This window comes from Ochotona princeps, chromosome 2 (assembly GCF_030435755.1).
Source record: "Ochotona princeps isolate mOchPri1 chromosome 2, mOchPri1.hap1, whole genome shotgun sequence".
Lineage (NCBI taxonomy): Eukaryota > Metazoa > Chordata > Mammalia > Lagomorpha > Ochotonidae > Ochotona > Ochotona princeps.
The window spans coordinates 84,177,447-84,198,171 of record NC_080833.1 but is presented as its reverse complement, the minus strand read 5'-3'; the positions used below and the strand labels follow the sequence as shown (position 1 = coordinate 84,198,171).

Below are 20,725 nucleotides of genomic sequence, written 5' to 3'. Positions count from 1 at the left end.
GACATTGTAATACAGTAGGTTAAGCTACTCAGGACATCCATATCCCACACTGAATTGTGTGGAACTAGACTGAATCCAGTCCTCCTCCTGTTCAATTCAGCTCCTGCTAATGCACCTGGGAGCTGGTACATGATGGCTGGCTTCTCAGGTTTCAGCCACCCACAGGCCTTTGACCTGCCTCAGCCCAGGCTTGGGTAACCATTTGAGGAGTAAACTAGCAAATAGAAGGCGTGCTCTCCCTCCACGTGTGTGTGTGTGTGTGTGTGTGTGTGTTTCTCCTTCTCTCAGTTACTCTATCCTTCACATAAGTAACTGAATGAATAAACTTGAAAATCTATTCCTGGGAAGAGTGTTCGACATACCAGTTAGAAAGTTCCTTTGAGACATCTGCATCCTGCATCAGGGTGCCTTGGTTTGAGTTGAGCTTCCTGCTAATGTGCACCCTTGGGGGCAGCAGGTGAGACCTTAATCACCTTGGCCCCTGTCATCCATAGCAGAAACTCAGACTGAGTTCCCAGTTTCTGGCTTCCACCTAGCCTGCCCCAGCTGTTGTAAATAAATGGGGAATATATAAATATGAGTGAGCTCTGCCTCTCTTTCATCAAAATAATTAATTAAATTAATTAACATTTACTGGCAAAAGCAGATAGTTTGATAACATAGCTATTTTTGAATTGCAATCACATCTAATTACATATTTAATAGAATTGGGATTATGGAACTTAGTCAAAAGAACTATTTTCTTGGGGCTGGTGTCTTGGTGTTAGTGGGTTAAGTCACAGCCTATAACACTGGCATCTCATATCAGCACTGATTCAAGAACAAGCTTCTCCACTTGTAATCCAATTCCCTGTAGTGCCCCTGGGAAAGCAGTGGCCACCTGCATGGGAGCCAGAGAAGCAGCTCCTGGCTTCTTCCTACATGGCCCCACCTATTGTAGCCATTTGGTACATGAACCAGCACATGAAATATCCCACACTCTCTCTCCCACTCTGCTTCTGAAAGTCTGTCTTTCAATAAAAATAAAAAGTGTGTGTTCAAAAAAATATTAGCTTCCTGGGACAGACATTGTGGCAGAATGGTTAACTGCCACTTAGGAAGTCTAAATCTCAAATCAGAGTACCTGGATTGTAAGTGCCTCTGTTTCCAAACCAATGCACCTTGGAAGAAAGTGGATAATGGTTCAAGTACTTGAGTCCCTGCCACCCATGTGGTTAGGACACAGTTTCAAGATTCTGACATGTCTAATCCAGCCTTGACTTTTGCAGGCATTTGAAGTCTGAACCAGCAAATAAGGATCTCTACAGTCAGACATTCAAATAGATAAATAAATCTTCTCTTGAAAGAATGAGCTTCTTGAGATTTAAAAGAATGCAACAGTGAATAGAAAAGGAAATCAGGGCCCAGTCGAGTAGCTTAGTAGCTAAAGGCCTCATCTTGCATATGCCAGGATCTCATACAGGCATCGGTTCTAATTCCAGCCACCCTGCTTCCCATTCAGCTCCCTGCTTGTAGCCTGGGAGAGCAGTTGAGGATGACCCAACGGGACCCTTGGTACCCTGCACCCACAAGGGAGACCCGAAAGAGGCTCTGGGCTTCTGGCTTCAGATCGGCTCAGCTCCAGCTGTTGCAGCCACTTGGGGGAGGGAAACAACGGACAGATTTTCCTCTCTGTCTCTCCTCTCTTTATATCTAACTTTACAATAAAAATAAGTAAACTTTTTCTAAAAGTAAAAATAGAAGGAAATCAAGGATGATTAAAACAATTGCATCAGGTGTTAAACTTAGGTGAACAAAAGAAGAGAAAGGGCAGAGTGTATTCAGCTATAGTAACTTTTCATATCTTATTTAATATCCATTCCAGTGACTCTACGTACCCCTTTCTTCCTTGTAAATTCTTTGCGATATTTTATCTATTAAGTTTATTTTCTGACTAAATATTTCAATAAAGTTATTCATTTCCATGAATTCCTCGGGGCGGCTCCTAACGCCCCTCATGGAGGAGGCCATGGCTCGGACTGTTTGTCCCATCCTGCTGAGCAGTCCAGGCCCTTGCTTCTTGTGGGAAGATAGTTCCTAGAAACAAAAACAAAAACATGTGTTGGGAAGCAAGCAACAGTATTATAAGAGACATCTTACAAACTTCAACAACTTTATGATCAGAGAGGACTACTTTCATAGCCATCTTTTGAAGGGTCAGTTTGATGAGTCTGTCATAGTTTCATGTCTGAGTCTGGGCTGCCAGATGGTACCTCCTTCCAAATTACTCCAGCAAAACAGGTATATGATGCCTCCTTTGAGCATAAAGCTTTATACAAACAGAATTTCACAAAGGAAATGATGCTCAAGGAACATTAGAGATGATAAGAGGTTGATACAATAGTCCATCTGTATTTTATGATATTGATTGAATGGGAAAATGATTGAAGAGGGATTTTCCAAGGCCTCAGTAACCCCCTAGGGGGGAAAAATAGAAAACTTCATGGTAATGAACAAAATACTGAAATTTGTTAAAAATGCAAATAAATGTGTGACTATCCCCCCTTAAAGTGTGAAATGTATGAAACATTAGCTAATACAAGGTTAACTCAGTGTGGACATTAATTAGGACGAGCTTAGGGTGTGTACTGTTAAGCTATTGATCTCTCCCCAATAATCTGTAAGGAGGCAATACGAGAGAGCCTGAAGGCCACCCAATCAACAACAAGCTCTGAAGAAACCAAGCTAAGATGAGTATAACAAGGGAGCCATCATGCAGACAACTGCTCTTGACTAGTTCATAGAGGGAAAAACTCTGTCTCAGGTGCCCTGGGCCCCAGCCGAAGAAGGAGCATGGCATCCTTCTAATGCCAGCCATGACTCAGAGACGACCGCCTGATCTTCTCATGCTCCATCCAGGGAATACAGAGTAATAAGCACAGCCATCTCAGGACTTGTCTTCTGGTCCAAGACTAAGAGGCTCAAGAGGCCTCTGGGTAGAAAAATAAGAGATTTAGGAGTGTGTGTGTGTGTGTGTGTGTGTGTGTGAATAAAGCATACACATTGAAAGGCATGATACTGTAGTCTCATAATTGTACTGGAAGGCTACTGAATCGCTTGTGACAATCATTAACTCCCTAGCTAACATTTATTGAGAGTTCAATTATGTTGTAGGCAACGTACTCATATTTACAATGTGCAATGAAACTATGAGATTGCTTCTATTAGTATCCTCCTTTTACAAAACAAAAATAGTGGTACTTGAAAGTTAAGTAGCTTGTACCAGACCCAAGCACGATTAAGTCGTAGAACAAGAACGGCAATCCTGGGAGCCTGAGCACAGGGGCTTCACGGATAAGCACTAGTGCATTCTGCCTCCAAAGTCATTAGGACAAAGTGTAAATAGTATCTGATTTTAGCTTTTCAACCAACTGAAGTGGGCACCTATCTAGTAATCAGAGTTCTACTACTTTTTTTTTTTTAAAGATTTATTTTTATTACAAAGTCAGATATACAGAGAGGAGGAGAGACAGAGAGGAAGATCTTCCGTCCAATGATTCACTCCCCAAGTGAGCTGCAACGGGCCAGTACATGCCAATCCAGTGCTGGGAACCAGGAACCTCTTCCAGGTCTCCCACACGGGTGCAGTGTCCCAATGCATTGGGCCGTCCTCGACTGCTTTCCCAGGCCACAAGCAGGGAGCTGGATGGGAAGTGGAGCTGCTGGGATTAGAACCGGCACCCATGTGGGATCCCGGGGCTTTCAAGGCAAGGACTTTAGCCGCTAGGCCACGCCGCCGGGCCCTCCTACTACTTTTTATTAGTTGTTTTGCATTATGTTTGATAGAGAAGGGGAGGGGAGGGGAAGAGCACAGGGAAGGGAGAGGGAAGGAAAGTTTAAAGAAGGGAAGGTGAGGAAAGGAGGATAAACATAGGAAAGGAGAGGAAAAAGGGAAAGGAGGAGGGAAGGGAGGACAGGGGAATGGAAATGGAAGAGAAGGGAAGGGAAGGAGATGGGAACCAATCCACTATTAGTGGGATTACAGACTAGGGCCACCAGCTTGGAAGTCAGTAAAAGAGAGTACTCAGGCAAGTGAAAATTCACCCTCTACATGACCTAGCAATCCCACTCCTGGGACTATACCCACAAGAACTGATGCATATATATAAGAAAGCATCTTGTATCCCTATAATCATTGCTGTACAATCCACAATAGCAAAGACATTGAAACAACCTAGATGCTCATTGAAAGATGATTGGATAAAGAAACTGTGGTCAATCTGCTCCATGGAATACTATTCAGCCATTAAAAAGAATGACATTCTACCATTTGCAACAAAGTGGTGCCAACTGAAGACCATTAGGCTCAGTGAAATAAATCAAGCCAAAAAGGACAAATGTCATATGTTCTTTCTTATATAAGACAACTTTCACCCAAAATATAAAATGAAAAGATATAGACAAGCAAATATACATTCGTAATCTGATTAAACAAAAAATGTAATGGAGTCAGAATACCAGGAATCAAAGAATGCATCTCTACTCCTGAATAAAAGTAGGCTCCCAATAAAACTGCTGAATATACCTTGACAAGAAAATACTAGACTTTCTATTATTGCTTATTCCTACAATGTCATGACATATAGGAAGAGCAGAAGGCTGGAGGTGATACTATAGCTGAAGGATTATACTATTGTAAAATAGGGATTAATGGGTGGGGATAGGAGGAGAGATGGAAGGAGGGAAAGAGGAAAGTCCTATACTTACAAAACTGTAAAATGAAAAATAAGAATAAACACATACACACACAAATAGGGAAAGCCTGTGTGTTTCATGTACTATGATGAAGAAATTAAAATGAAATTTTAATAGGTAAAATGGGATGGGGTATATGAGAACTGATTGTAGTAATAACTCACAAGTTTTGATTTGTAAACTTAGAATTACTAATAAAAAAAAAAAAAAACAGAAAAGAAGAGTTTATACATTGACTGGAAAAAGTGTAGATAACTACCAAAACTAAATGATGGCATGATCTTTTGTGTTAGCTTATATTTGAAACTTTCAATGATAAAAGCTTCAAAATTTAAAAAAAATCAAAATGGAAGAATGGATAAGCTGCACTAAAGCATCCCTTCAGAATCAAGGCACATTTAAAAACAACAAAAAGGGTTCAAGGGATCACAATAATGGTGTAGCAACTACTGAAACACGCCTTTGCAAGGAAATAAAAGTTGGTAGCACATACGAAAAATTCACAAAAAACAATGAGTACTCCCTAATCCACAATTAAAAATACTATCATGAATTATTCACGCAAATGGGGTTCATACTGTCTGCTCTCTTTGCCTTCAAGATGGTCTTGCAGAAAATATCAAAAACAAGGTACACTTATTTATTTGTAAGTCAGAGTGATATTGTGTGCAAACAACAGGGCCATTTTGGAGGAGACAGCACATGCATGGAGCAGGGCTACAGTGTCACCTCAGGGAGGAAAGATTACTAGGGAAAGCACAGATCAATAGGCAGGCTGCTCCTGAAAGCGCTGACTGTCAAGAACGCTCCTAACAGCCCCTGAGCTTCTGGAATCAGGCCTCAATCTTATTTCAACTAAGTCACAGGAAGCTTCAAGACTGAGATAACCACTTCACAGCTTCTATCATCTCAGCAACATCTGAGAGACATCAAACTCAACAGGTCCCAGTAATTTCTTTCATCCTAGCAACTGTCTTCTTGTGGAATTATAGCTACATAAAAGCAAATAAAAGAAATGAACTAGAAAACATAAGCTTTCTGTATTAGAAACCTTGCACCCGCCCCATCCTCCCACACCCAGGTGACTGAAAGGAATAGAGACAGCATCTGTCAGGCTATACGTCCAGCATCTATCCAACTTTATCTTAATTTAAAGGTCTTAGCTTGTACACCGAACAGTACCGGTTGAGGTATCATATTTATTTGTGTTCAGTATTAGCTATATATGCAGAGAGCTGACATGTTTTTTAAAAGGGCAACATAGGTAAGTGGGGAAGATTAATATTTCTATAGTGTTATTGCACAGACATGACTCATGGGAATATTTAAAGGGAGCTTCTCCAGTGTTTTTAAAAGATTTCAACTCAAGCCAAGGATGCCATCACCTCACCTGGCAAGTAAACAAGAGGAAGTACACAATGCAGCACACATTTGCATAGTAAAAAATTATAAGAGTAAAATCAAAATTCTTTACCCAGGCTTGTGCAGTAAGAAAAACTTTGAAGTCCTCATTAAATGTTAAAGTTGGGTGATCAGCAATCCGGTTCAAAAACTTATGTAATGCTTTCCTTCGTGTCTCAATGAAGTCATCATTAAATCGCTCCACCATTCCCTTCACTATAAACTTCTCTGGTAACGGCTAAAGCAAAAACAAAACAAAGCGAAACAGAAGTGTGATCCTGATTCATGATGTGACGCATCATTGTAATAAATCCTATGCCTTCCCTGTTGAGGGAGAAGTGGATCATCTGAACAACTGCTGTGTTTTTTTTTAAATTCACAATGATGGAACCCAAAACACAAATATTACATTTTATTAAAAAAAAATCTGGATACAGAAGAAATATGCAAATAGCATGTTGCTAAGATAAACGGACAATACTGAACCTAATGTTCTGAAATTATTCCAAAAGACTCAGAAAAACAAAAGGTAGTCATTCTAAGAAAAAGATGACTACAAACTTACTGGAATAATCAGAGTGGGATGTGCTTCTTCAAGTTTTCCCTTCAACCAAAGGAAATCTTGATAACGCCTCCTAACTTCAAATTCACTGGAGTCAAATTCCCCACGAGTTGTCTGAAGAACGTTGAGAAAGTAACAGCACATGCAATATAAGACAGTAGACATTTGCCTAAAGTTATTTTAGACATTCTGAAATAAGAAAAATTAACAAATCTTAATTATTCAGTGTTTGTCAGTCTGCTTTTTTTGAAGTTATTTATTCATGCAGCAAATGAAACAAAGCAAACTTTCTGTATTTCCAGAACGAAAGTAAACATGATTAAATTTAAGATCCAAGCTGAAAAATCTGTCTTATAACAACCATCTGCCTTCCCCAAAATTTAAACTACTATTATCTCTGGCACGACTTTCTCGTTAACAAGAAATCGTAAGCTGAATTAAGGTTTCAAGTACACTTCTTGTCTCAAGATGATCAGAATTCAGAATTTGAGGAAAGTCTATTTTTAAAATTTGGAAAATGACCCAAATACAACTGAGAAAAATGTTTTCTTGGAATACACTCAAATGAATTACTTTGCTAAAATTTGCTTTTGGTATATAAAAATTCCAACATTTTACTGTGATTTTTACACCACTGCTTTAAAAATGTAATTAATGAATATTTGATGTAAAAAGAAAAATTTCCTGTCATTTCTCAAGGCATTTTATTTTGAGTTACATGCCTAAACTACTAAAAATTAAGCAAATACATTAAAGTATCTGCTCTCAACAAACCAAAATTCCATGCCAATACATAGAATTGGCAAAGAATTGGCCAGAACACTGGTACGGAATCAAATTCACTTCCACAAAAATTCTGAATCCCAAGCCAATAGCAAAAAAATGAATAACTAATACATATTCATTTTCCTTATGAAAATGGCCATTCACACCATTATCTTACTTAACTGAATTTTTATATGTTAAACCTTACAGTAATATTTAGGTTGCAATTTTCTTGGAGGAGCAAGGAAGAAATACCATAAGTTCATTAGAAATATCAATCACCCCCACACAGAGATGAATACAATTGTAAAATTCAGCAGTACAAACTGTAAGATGTAGTGTTAATTGTCAGATTTGCAAAGTTACACCTTTTTGTAATGCATTCTCTTAAAATGAATAGTTAGAATATTATACAATGTCTTCATTGTGGAAAAAGGTGGGGGAAGTGCCTGAAATGTAGAGAACTATGAAAATGTTCAGAAAACACTACAATATCAACTACTGTACAAAATGTTGTAAGATATGGAAATGGCAAAAATAAAAAAAAAAACTATGTCTAGTACAAACACTAATTAACAGCACCCCCCAACACATACAGTGGCTGATATGTGTGCGTACGTATGCATATCCACAAAACCTGGTTTGGGGTAACTAATTTAAAAGCTGCTTGTTCAGGAGCCCAGCGTAGTAGCGTAGTGGCTAAAGTCCTTGCCTTGATGCATCAGGATCCCATATGGGCACCAGCTCATATTACAGCTACTCTACTTCCCTTCCAGCTCCCTGCCAATGGCTTGGGAAAGCAGTCGAGGACAGCCCAAAGCTTTGGGACCCTGCATCCGTGTGGGAGACCTGGAACAAGTTCCTGGCTCCTGGCTTCAGGCTGGCTTGAGCCACTTTAGCGGTGAATCATCAGATGGAAGATCTTTCTCTGTCTCTCCTCTCTGTAAATCTGACTTTCCAATAAAAATCTTAAAAAAAGAAAAAAAGAAAAAAAGTTTGTCCAACACCTCATTTTGCCAGATACCCATGTATAAATTAGTAATTAATTTCAAAGAAAACAAGTCACAATAACTAACTTTGACATCATTCAAAAAATGAGCAGTTAAAATCAAATTGAGTGGGCCCAACATGATGAAGTGGCTAAAGTCCTTGCCTTGCACGTGCCAGGATCCCATTTGGGCACCAGTTCATGTTCAGGCTGCCTCACTTCCCATCCAGCTCTCTGCTTGTAGTCTGGGAAAGCAGTCAAGGAAGGGCCAAAGCCTTGGGACTCTGCACCTACATGGGAGACCAGGAAGAGGCTCCTGGCTCCTGGCTTCAGATCGGCTCAGTTCTGGCCATTGCGGCCACTTGGGGAGTGAATCACTTGACAGAAGATCTTCCTCTCTGTGTCTTTTTCTCTCTGCATATCTGACTTTACAATTAAAAAAAAAAATCAGATTGAGCTGTATCTCTCCCCAAGAATGTCCAATGCTATAAGTAAACATAAAAGAATCTGGATTAAATTCCAACAGGAAGATACAAAATCAAATGAAATAATGCGTTGATTTTATCCTCATCATTCATTCTGTCCCTGACTTTCAAGACTTCTCTAAGATATTGCAACAAACAAGAAGTCTCTGTCAAGTCTCAAGGATTTCTCCTACTGTTTTTCTTTGCTGTAGGGTTGATACAGAAACTTACACAGGAATATTTCAAGGAAGACAGCTATTACCAACTGGGTTTAAATTGTGACTAATTTCCCTGTAGCAGATATTAGAATCATTATGATATCTAAAACCAAATTTGGTGCTTAATAGATGATAGCTTCCAAAGTACAGAAAGAACTGGATTTAATAATAGATCTCTACCTTTCAAAGACCACATGTTCTAAGAACAGAGCATGTGTTCTATAAAGTTCATGTGGAACACACGTTATATTTGTAGTCCAAAATGTAGTTACCCATGGAAGAACTATAATAAACAGTTGTGGATGTTTCATACGGCATTATAAAAGCTTGAGAATTTGAAATCGAATACCAATGAACTCACATGATATACCCCAAAGTGTATATATTCAAAATATCCATATTTGCTCAAGTATAAATGGTAACTGTCTAATCTCTGAGGAGAACAGGTTTTGTGGAAAAATGTACCGACATAGTTCATTTAGCCAATCAAGATGGTAACTTAACCCTATGTTTGCACTGATTGCAATTTAAATATTCACCTTTATGCTTAGGATCGAGTGCAAAGCCCTGTACCAGGTCTCTTAGGTCATCATTATTTATATTTTGACCTTTCCTCAGTATTCTTTAACAGAAGAGGGCTTACATGTGTCCATATGTGCATGTGTATTAATCATAATTATCTTTAGTGCCCATGAATATTAACATTTAAAGAAATAAAACATTTCCAAGGAAGGCCTCACTAAACCTCCAAGTTGAAAGCGGTATCCAGTGTTCATAACATCCTGCATTCTCCTTTAGACCATTCAAAACTACGCACACAGTTACTTAATCCTTCATTCCCTGGTAATCCAGGCGGCAAGTTTTGCCAGTGAGGCGTTATTATACAAGCAGAATGCTCTGCACTCGAGATAACTGAGACATAAATGATTCAATGAATATATTAGGATAAGTAAAGGACAAAGAAAAAACTGATAATGTAAAAAACATCAACTAAATGCTTATATATTCTTATTTGCAATGTATATTTAAGTCCATATAGGTATGTTCTAAATAGATGTAGTAAAATTGAGAATTAGAATGAAAGAGTTTAGTTGATTTTAGGTAATTAGAAGGATAGTTTGCTATATCTAAATGTAGATCAACAGAAACATATAGTAAAAAATGGATAACAGAAAATAAGCAATCTGGCTATAAATCCCAGCTAATTGTTATGTTGTATGATTTTTCCATCATCTGTGATGATAAAATGGAAGTAAAGCAATATATCTATGCTATAATTAGGTTAAGAGTTAATGTAAACTAAAATGACTTAACAAAGAAAATGCTTAGACATTAACACAAAGAAATCCAAATGAATGCTAACCGGTTCATACACTTATCCATGATTTTAGAATACAATGTAAATATGGGTGACTCAGAATCATTGTATGTTAATGATCAAAATGAAACCAATAAGTGTGTTTCTGTGAAAAGCAGATGATGCAGGAAAAATTCAGTGTCAGGATCTCTTTACTGAGAAAGATGATGGTGAAAGATGTATGATTTTAATGGTAATCAAAAAGAAAATGGTGGCTCTATTCTTGGCAATATGTCTGTACAATATGAATATTCTACAGTTTTCATGAGAAGTATATGTAGTTAGAACTGCTGTCCTATTTACAAACTAGGAAACTTATCTAAAGAGCTTAAATTCCCCACAACACATACAAAGGACAGAAATGAAGACACAACTCCATTTTGTCTCACTCTATCATTTTTTAAATTTCTTGATTATTTGAGAGGCAGAAAGACCAAGAGAATGGGAGTGACTGAGACAGTGCCCCCAGGCACCACTGACTGCTCAGAATGCCTGGCAACAACTGGGCAGTCAAGCCAGGTTTCCCCTTTTTGTGGCAGAAACCATCAACTTGAGCCACACCCACTCCTTCCCAGAATCTACTTTAGCAGGAAGCTAGAATCTGAAGCCAGAGCCAGATACTGAACCCAAGGCCTCTAATACAGGACACCACAGCAGCATCTTAAACGCTAGGCCAAGCAATCACCTCCACACCGCTTCATATAACTAAGATAAACTCACTCACTCACTGATTCAAAAATGTAATTGCTAATTACTCTGTCCCAAGAATTATGTTTGAAATTATGCATAACTTACGACCTCATTACCAGGGACAGCTTGGCATGCAGCAGATTATCACTAGCATCACAAATGAGAGCCAGTGTGAGTCTCAGCGACTGCACTTCCAATTCAGCTCTCTGCAAACTCTCCTTCAGAAAGCCAGGGAAGAGGGTTGTAGTATTTAGCCCTGGCATTCATTCAAGAGACCCAGATGAAACTACTGTCTCCTAACTTTGGCTTGGCCCAGGCCCAGCTGTGCAACCAATCAAAGATCCCACCCTCTCTGTCTCTCCCTCTTCATTTGTAACTCTGCCTTTCAAATAAACAAATCTTAAAAAAAGTTTTCACTAGCTTTCCTCGGAAGTGCACAGAGAAAATCAGAATGTATATTAAAAATATGGGGCCCAGCCGAGAAGCCTAATGGATAAAGTCCTCGCACTGCATGTGCCAGCATCCCATGTAAGTTCCAATTCTAGTCTCGGCGACCCCACTTCCTATTCAGCTCCCTGTTTGTGGCCTGGAAAAGCAACTGAGGATGGCCCAAGACGTTGGGATCCTGCACCCGTGTGGGGGACCAGGAAGAAGCTCCTGATTCCTGGCTTGAGATTGGCTCAGCCCTGACCATTGTGGTCACTCAGGGAGTGAATCATCAGATGGAAGATCTTCCTCTCTGTCTCTCATCCTCTCTGTATATCTGACTTTCCAATAAATATAAATAATTTTTTAAAAAACACACAATTATCCCCAAACAAATGTAAATTACTAAAATTGTATCCTGTAATAGGCACTTTACTTTCCGGCTCGATTCTAACTACCCTACAAAACTAGGTTCTATATGATCCCAGTTTTATACTTCAAAAATAAAAAATCTGAACCTCAGGATTAAATAAATCATTTAAATTTCTTGGTTGAGTTCAGTATTGTTCTGTAGCTAGGTGGCTGCCAACTGCAATGCTAGCCTATGGATGTCAGTTGCAAATTCCCACTGTTCCACTTCCGATACAGATCCATGCTAATGTGCCTGTAAAAGCATCAGAGCACAGCCCAAGTGCCCGGACCCCTGCACCCACCCACCCCCACTCCAAGCGGCCTGAAGGAAGCCTCTCCACCTCTCTTTATATATATATAAAGCATATATATATAATATATATACACTTTCTTTCAAATAAATAAATCTTTAAAAATATTTGCTTAATTGACTCCAATATTTCACATTTTCATTTGATATTTTATTGACCATGTATTTGTATATATTTATGGAGTACAGTACCACAGCTGAATATCATGTGTAATGGTTATTTCAGGTGATTAGCAACTCTGCTCTTCAAATATCAGCTATTTTTATACAATCAGAAACTCCAGGTTCTTCTCTCATAGTTAGTTTGATAAAAATCATAGACTATTACACTCTATGTTCCACTATGCAACAGGAACATTAGAAGCAACCTGTGCTACCTAACTGCTTGCTGGTTCTGTTTAATAGAACCTCTTTCTGTCTTCTACACCACAGGCTATTTCGGTGCAAGTGAGCAATGGCCTATCTTTTTATTCTATGCAGCTCATTTTAGTTTTCATGAACCTGTGAGTTATCTTTCCATGTCTGGCTCATTTTCTCTTGTGTGATACCCTCTAATTCTATCCACATTGAAATAAATGATAGAATTTCATTTTTCTTTATGGCTGAATGGCATTCCATGTGTACCTGTACCATATATTTTTAATCCACTCATCTCGCAATGAATTCTCTGGTTGATTTCATTTGTTCGTTAATATGAACAGTGCTGTAATAAACACGCAAGCACAGCTATATGCTTGAAATAATAATTTCACTACCTTTGGATACAATCCCAGAAATGGGATAGTTGGATCATATAGCAGTTCTGTTTACCTTTTTAGAGCTTAGAATTGTGAGGGAAAACAGAGAAAAAATGACTACTTCATCTTGGGGGTCATATACAACTACAAATGTCTTCATAGGCACTGAACATATTAATTGTGTCCTAGCGAAGAAATGAATTACAATGAATATGGATAGACTATTCAGAAAGCCTATACAAAACCATGAAAGCAAAGAAACACCATAGAATACTCAGACAAGAAAAGGAACTCTACGTGAGTGAAAAGCAGAGGTAGCCAATGTGAGGAACAGGGTCTGTGTCCTATATGACAAATTGGTATCAAACAGAGAAGTTCACGATATGACACACAAAAGCATCTAGACTTTGTTTTTGCTGAATAGTAGGGATCAGGTTAGGATTTTAAGACTATGAGAGAAGATGTATACATTTATAAGAGCTGCACTTAGCAGCAGTATGAATTTTAAAAAAAGAGTAATATTACATAAAGATTACATCATTTGGCTGAGTTATTATGTCTGAGGTACTTTATCTTTTTCTAGAATGTGGCCCAGGATTAAAGAGGCTTGGATTTTAGGTCTATTTCAGACTTTGTATTGTTACGCAGGAACAGTAGCTCATAAATAAGATAAAGTAGCCACTTAATTTATCTGGAAAACAAGTGGTATTATTCGTTGTAATTTTCAGGAAAAAAAACCTGAATATAAAATATTATATCATAATTTTTAACTATTTACTCTGCTTATTATAAAAGGCTCTTCTTTTCCAAAAGTATTTCTTCCTAATTTTTTAGCTATAAAGCTAAATGCCCTTACTCTAAGAACCACAGTACTATGAAATGTATTTGCATTTCTCAAATGAATTTGAATTTCATCGTCTTTATATAGAACACGTATAGGGCAGATAAAGATTCGCTGTCTTATCAAAAAGCACTAGAAAAGAGTAATAATTAAGTTCAATTTATATTCTGCAACCATGAAAGTCATAATGAACAAGTAGCACTCTCGGGATTATTGAGAAAATAAATACATTTAAGAAAATATTCATTCAATGTTTACCTTAGTAACAATCCTATACGTAATAAAAGTTTCAATTGTAGTAACATGGCTTTCAGGTTCATCAACAGTAATGAAGAGATCCTTTAGCTCTGACTCATCTTCAAACTTGATTTGATTTATCATTGATAAAGGGGATGTTGGCATCATAGGGCTGAAGGAATTCGTGTCCATCAAGGAAGCATCCTAAGGAATAAGGCATTAAGCAGAATTATCAACAAAATAACTCAAAATCTCTAATTCTTAGCAACAACAAAGTAATGAAATATATCAAGGAAAAAGATGACTTTCAGTTAAGCAGGGGTATGCTTCAAAAAGTCTGAAGGATAGTAAAATGAAAAAAAAAGTTTTCTTTATGCAAGTTTGTTTTGAAATTCAAGCATGGGACTTTTTTGCATTTTTTTTGCATTTTACATACATTTTGGATGAACTCTCATATTATCATCTCTGGTTTCTCTTACAAACTCACCCAGACGACAGGAAGGGAGAGACTGTGGAAGTTTGGACAGAAGAAATGCGGTAGGGAGAGAACGAGGGAGAGAAGCGGGGAGGAATGACAAAACAGATGAGCAAAGAGAAAGACAAAGAAACAGATGAAGGTAGGAGGGAAAAAGAACGGTAGAAGGATAGAAAGAGAAAAAGGAAGAAATGAAGGACAGAGGGAGGAAGGAAGGAAGAAAAGGTATAAGATCCCAAGGATTGCTGTGACTTGAATTTTCTCTCCAAATTTCATGTTGAAAACTTAATCATGTTATCATCTGGGGCCACTTGGAAGTGAAGAGCAGGTCCTCAGGAGCGTGTGACATCCTTAGGAAAGGGCTAAGAGGAACAAGCTAGCCCTTGTTTCCTCCTTCCACCTTCTATGACCATGTTAGAAGACAACAGACAGTAAGCCTCACCTGGTATTAAGCTTACCAGGATCTTATCTCAGACTTCTCACCCTTCAGCACTGTGATAAATAACTTTCTATTTTTAATAGATTACACAGTCTCAAGTATTTTAATAGCTGCATTAATGGACCAAGACAAGAATAAAAAGAAGAAACTATAGAAACCTCTGGAAATTGGGAATCTGATTCTTATACAGAAATGTAGAGAAAACTGAAACATGGCCTGTGAGAGAATGGCAAAGTAGGAAGAAGACGGCATGTTTATGATGTAGAATCCAAGAAACGTCCAGGAATTAGAAGCACCAAGAGCACGTAATATTAGAGATGATGATAGTGTTCAAAAAGATTGAAAATCTAACAAAATCAAACAAGAGTTACACATTCTTTCATCCACTTCATACAACAAGGAATAGTTCCTGTCCCAATTTTACATAACACTACCAGTTTACTTTCTGGAGTCAATCAAGAGTACCAGGTATGACTGGATACAAACTCTGAAAATACAGATACCAAGTCAGATTCCTGCACAACGAATGAAAAGTATCCAATCATCTCTTTCACTTGGTCCCAGGACTGTTGGCAAAAAGATGTGCTCCCCTTCTGTCAGTATGTTAGGGCTGGCATAATGAAACATTATAAACAACAGAAATGTATTTCTTACGTTTCTAAAGGACTGGAAAACCAAGTTCAAGATACTTGGTAGACTCAATAACCAGATGGGGAGTGGCTTTCCTGTCCACAGATGCTATCTTTTCACTGTAACCTTCCATGACAGAAATGACAAGAGTCTCTTCAGGGTCTCTTATGAGGACACCCATCTCGCTCATGAGTGTGCCACTCAGAATCAAATGCCTCCACCTCTCACCTAATGCCAGTGGCTTTGGCAATTAGCATCTCAATGTACAATTTAGGGGATGATTCAAATATTCCTACCATACTAACTATAGAGGGATTGAAGGTTCCTCACTTAGATAACCATTCTCCGAGAAAACTGACAGTGGATCTCTCATGGACCAGCACGCCTCTACATAACCCACCTGGTTGGTTAGACATTCATGGTGGGTGTGAGATGAACTAAAAAACAAACATGAAAATTTCCTGTGACTGAATGAGAGAAGAGGCATAGAGGCAAGCCTGCAAAGAACATACTTGCACCTTAAGAATCTGGCCCAGATCTGATAATTTGCTAGATAGATTCCAACCTCCCTTGGGGGCAGCTTAAGGAGATCTTCCCTGCCCTATGCTGGGGTGTGGGTGGAGACAGGGCCTAGTTAGCCTAATAACAGTGTTGTGTTCAATGAAAACACAACAATATAGCAGGTCAGGGGTAGAGAGAGAAACAAGGAGCCTGTATCCACAAAAAAACCCAGTCTGAAAGCAGACTGAGATCTGTTACTCACTAAAATATCAACTTGGTATTTCAGGAGTGTTCCTTTCATTAAATTTGTCTAATATGTTCACAGCTTTTCATTACCTGGTGTGGAAACCAACAAATATCCAACAATGAGAATAGCCTCTGATGCAAAAGAAAGTCACAAATAAATTGAACAAGGAAATTAGAGGAGAATGCTTAACAAATACACCATCAGACAGATAAGGTAGCTGTCAAATCCACAAATGAAAACAGTGTTGCAAAAGAACATTCAAACAACAACAGCAGTGTCAATAACAACAACAAAAAGACTCATAAAACTTGAAATAGGTTAGCAAGGTAAAAATTCAACAGGAAGACAGAGTTCAAAGTCTGCAAGAAAGAATTCTTGAAGCCTCCCAGTATGTTGAATGAAAAGAACAAAGTATGGAAAATGAACGAGAACAGGCTTTTTTTTTTTTAAGTCAAAGATCCAGGTAGACTGTTCCTGAACAAAAGAAAACCCAGAAAGGCAGAAGGAAAATGTTTTTGAACAAAATTAATGTCAGGTATTCCCCGAATGAATGAATGAACATTGGTCACAGGGCAATGCTACGAGAAGTATGCACAATCATTATATTTCACAATAGCAGAGATTATTAAATTCTCAAAAGATTTTAGGGGTACACGAGTGGGTAAAACAAAATAGGAAGTCTAGAAATTTGGATCACATCAGATTTCTCAATACTAATGCTGAAAATCAAAAGACAATAAAACAGTGCCTTTAAAACTCTGAGAGTATTTTCACCTCAAATTTTATACAACCAGGCAAACTGACATTTAAACAGAAAAGAAAGCAGTTTCACCCATGCAAGATTTAAGAAGCGAAATTCTTATGCATATGTTCTTTAAAAGCTTCTTTACTCTCTAAAACAGAGACATATACAAAGGATGAATAGTCTCTAAAACCAAGATTTAATAAAAGAAAAAACAAGTGAATTCCCTGGATGATGGTGAAAACTCTGCAGACATGTTACAAGTCTTAAGAACAACTGTACACCCTGGACCAAGAAACAGACCTCCGGGAGCAGAACGATCATCAGCAGCACATACCAAGAAAGAGAGATAAGAGGGTGGATGCTTAAAAAACAGAGAAAGCAAAAGGGAAGTGAGCAAAAGAGGGCAGGATAAGAAAGAGAAGGAGAGAGGTGGATGAAAAAGAAGAAAAGATCAAAAATGGAAAGAAAGGGGTGGACCAAAGGACAGAAGAAACAAAGGAAGGATGAAAGAAAAGACAGTGAGACTAGGATATAGCTATTATGAGAAGAAGCACTTACATAAGATAGCCAGAAAAACTAATTGCTCTAAAGAAAGCCAAGAATGGAGACTGCAAAACAGAGAAGGGAGGGGGAAAAAGAAAGAATGACTGCATTATGAATATTCACAATAACAGGAGCTGTATAAGAATACAAAAAAAAGGAGAGTTTATGTATGGCTTGACTGTGAATGAAAACCATTTTTTCTTAAACCTGTATTTACCTCAAAATGGTAATGCTATTACATGAAAACAGTAAGAGAGAAACGATGTATGTATGTGTTGGAGGGGAGGACATTTTCCTTCAAGAATAACACCACAATGAAGAAGAAGATGAGATATAGTTCCAAATGGAAGAAGCCCTAACAGCCTAATGCAGCACCTGATCCTGAATGAAATGCTGCTTCTGAACAAGAACATATTCTTTCTCTCCTCTCAAAGATAATCTTGGGAAAGCCAGAAAAACTTTGGAAGCTCTGTGGACTATATTATGTGAATGGGCAATCCTGGTTTAGATACACATACTGTGATTAGAAGACTGCTCATTCTCAGAAAACACACACAGAGAGGTACTCAAAAGTTACAAGACATCATGTCTCTAACTTGCCCTCAATGCACACAGAGAAAAAGCAAAGGCTATGAAATGGTAACAGATGTCGAATTTCAGTGGTTCTTAAAATTCTTTAAACTTTTCCTTAAAGTTCAGATCATACAATAAAATAATAAATGTCCATGGTTTTTAAAAGTGCTATGATGGAGCCTCTTAAGTTGCAGACTCTGGTTCTGGAATACTGAATCAGCACCAGTTTGTGCTCTGAATGCTCCACTTCCGATCCAGTTCCCTGCTAACACCCTTGGGAAAGCAGCTGAAGATGCCCCAAATGTCTGGCACTCTACTCCCAAGTGGGAGACCTGGGTGAATTTTCTGGCTTTGGCCTGGCCCATCCTTCTACAGTGTGGCCATCTAGGAGAATAAAACAGCAAATGCAAATCTGTCTCTCCTCCTCTCTGTAACTCTATATTTCAAATAAATAAATGTCTCAAAAAAGTCAAATCACTTAATAAGACTTAAAGCAATAAAAAATAAATTACAGATTAAAAAAAGAAAAAAAGCAGATTGGCTGCTTGATCTGGCTGCAGTACTGCTTACAGTGCCTGAATATTCATTCCATCAATTAAGTGGATAGAGTCTCAAAATTCCTATTTTATTCAATGACTTATAGTCCGCTAATATTATATCTTATTTTGACATTTAATATGTTCCAAATTTCACCACAGGGAAACGTAAGGGAGTTAAAGGCAATACCTTTGTGATTTGGCTAAGCCTTCATCATTCCTTTAGAAGTTTCCCATCTGACATAACAAGATATTCTAGATTGGTTTTGTTCTTTCCCAAACTTTGGAATCAGATTATTTCTTAAAGGAATTCTGGTTCTTGGGAAATGCCCTGCTACCTGGCGGGCTTAAAACTTACTTCCCTATGGTCTCAGGTAAAACTCCCAAGCCTAACGTGGAGTGTGACCTCCAACAAGGCTAGAAGGTCAAGATTCCACACGTGGAGCATGACAGGAAGGTCAAGGGAGACAGACACGCCTTATAGCCAATGACAGTCTTTGGTGGGCAGGGTGGGGGGATTTGGCCTGAAAATGCCCTCCTGCCCTCCCCTTTCTTACCCTTTTAAAGCTGCAACCTGAGCATAATAAAGCAGATATTCCTTACCAGCTTGTCTCAGATGCTTCTTAAGGCCAAAGAGCACTGCTGTCTCACCCTTAAGTGACTTCAGGGCCCGCTGGCAGGCCTAAACCCCAAGATGGTTCCTTTTAGAGGCCACTGAAAGCAGCAGTCACTAACCAAGACAGACGTGTTAGAAAATGCATGGATGACACACAAAAACATACTCACACTTAGAGCTACATCTACAGATAAACACAAATGCAAATTTCAGAGTTCACAACACCTCTGGTTTATAACTCCTTTCTCCATTGGCAATTACTATCATCTTGAATATATTAGCTGTTTATTTGCACAATATCCCTGTCTAAAACCAAATTCTCAGCCATGACAGCTTCCAATTCAGCTTTGCACAGCCCAAGGCAACCTCATCCTCAGTCTCAGCCTCATTAGATGCTGCCTCAGCCCAATTTCACCAACCACTTGGCCACTTTCTTGGCCAAGCTGGTCAACTACTGGCTCACCATCAATAGTTTTGCTCCATGTGCAAAAACGAAGGCTAAAATGGAAAGGGAAAAACTATGTTATTATTTATGAATAAAAAGTTTTAGTGAAACAAAACATACAAATTTAAGATCAAGCTGAAACTATCAATGAGATAGGAGATATTTCTGCACTAACAGTGACGACTTTTTTTTCCCCACTCTATATTTTTTAGATAGCTTTTTCTCCGAAAGTAATGACATAGCTTTGGTAATTGCGATGCAAAAGACAAAAGACAGCTGATACACTAAGAGATTAAATCTTCAACAAACCTTCCCTTTTTTAACGATCAGTGTGGACAATTTTGAGTGAACAAATCATAAATTAGGTCAAAATTTGTTTCCAATAGAAATTCAGCTGTTGCTTCAACAGATAACCCTACAGTATTAATTGAGTTTTTTTGAGGTTAAAGTCAGGAGTTTTTCATAATGTTTCTCCAAAACCCTTTCTCCCACTCCCTGCCAGTATGTGTGTATTAAAAAAGAAAAAAAAAAATATGATGTTCTAAGAAAATACACCTTTGAGAGAATTATGAAAGAAACAGAAATGGAATCATAATATGGAGTTGTTCTTCCCTCAAACAAAGTCAATGAAAACACTTTGCAAGCATCAGTACATCCACAGCACCAGTGTACAGGTTCCTCCCACAAAAAGTCTGGCAATAACAGAGGACATGATATTGTAAAGCACGCTGCTTGCAGAAAAGTACGAAGATGTGGGCTACTGTGACTCCCAGTAAGACACTTAGGAAGACACTTAGCTACGATTTGGCCCAAGAGCTGGAGACAAACTTCAGC

General features: G+C 38.3%; 1 protein-coding gene across 1 annotated transcript in view; it reads right to left on the bottom strand.

The window, feature by feature from the left end:
• SNX7 (sorting nexin 7) overlaps window positions 1-20,725 on the bottom strand; it is a 100,747-nt gene that overhangs the window by 61,211 nt on the left and 18,811 nt on the right. Inside the window, exons 2-5 of the mRNA XM_004582020.3 lie at window positions 14,163-14,345; window positions 6,701-6,811; window positions 6,209-6,373; window positions 1,878-2,076 (exon numbers count right to left, since the gene is read on the bottom strand). Coding sequence (XP_004582077.2) covers window positions 1,878-2,076; window positions 6,209-6,373; window positions 6,701-6,811; window positions 14,163-14,345 — 658 coding nt within the window. The remainder of the gene's footprint in view (window positions 1-1,877; window positions 2,077-6,208; window positions 6,374-6,700; window positions 6,812-14,162; window positions 14,346-20,725) is intronic.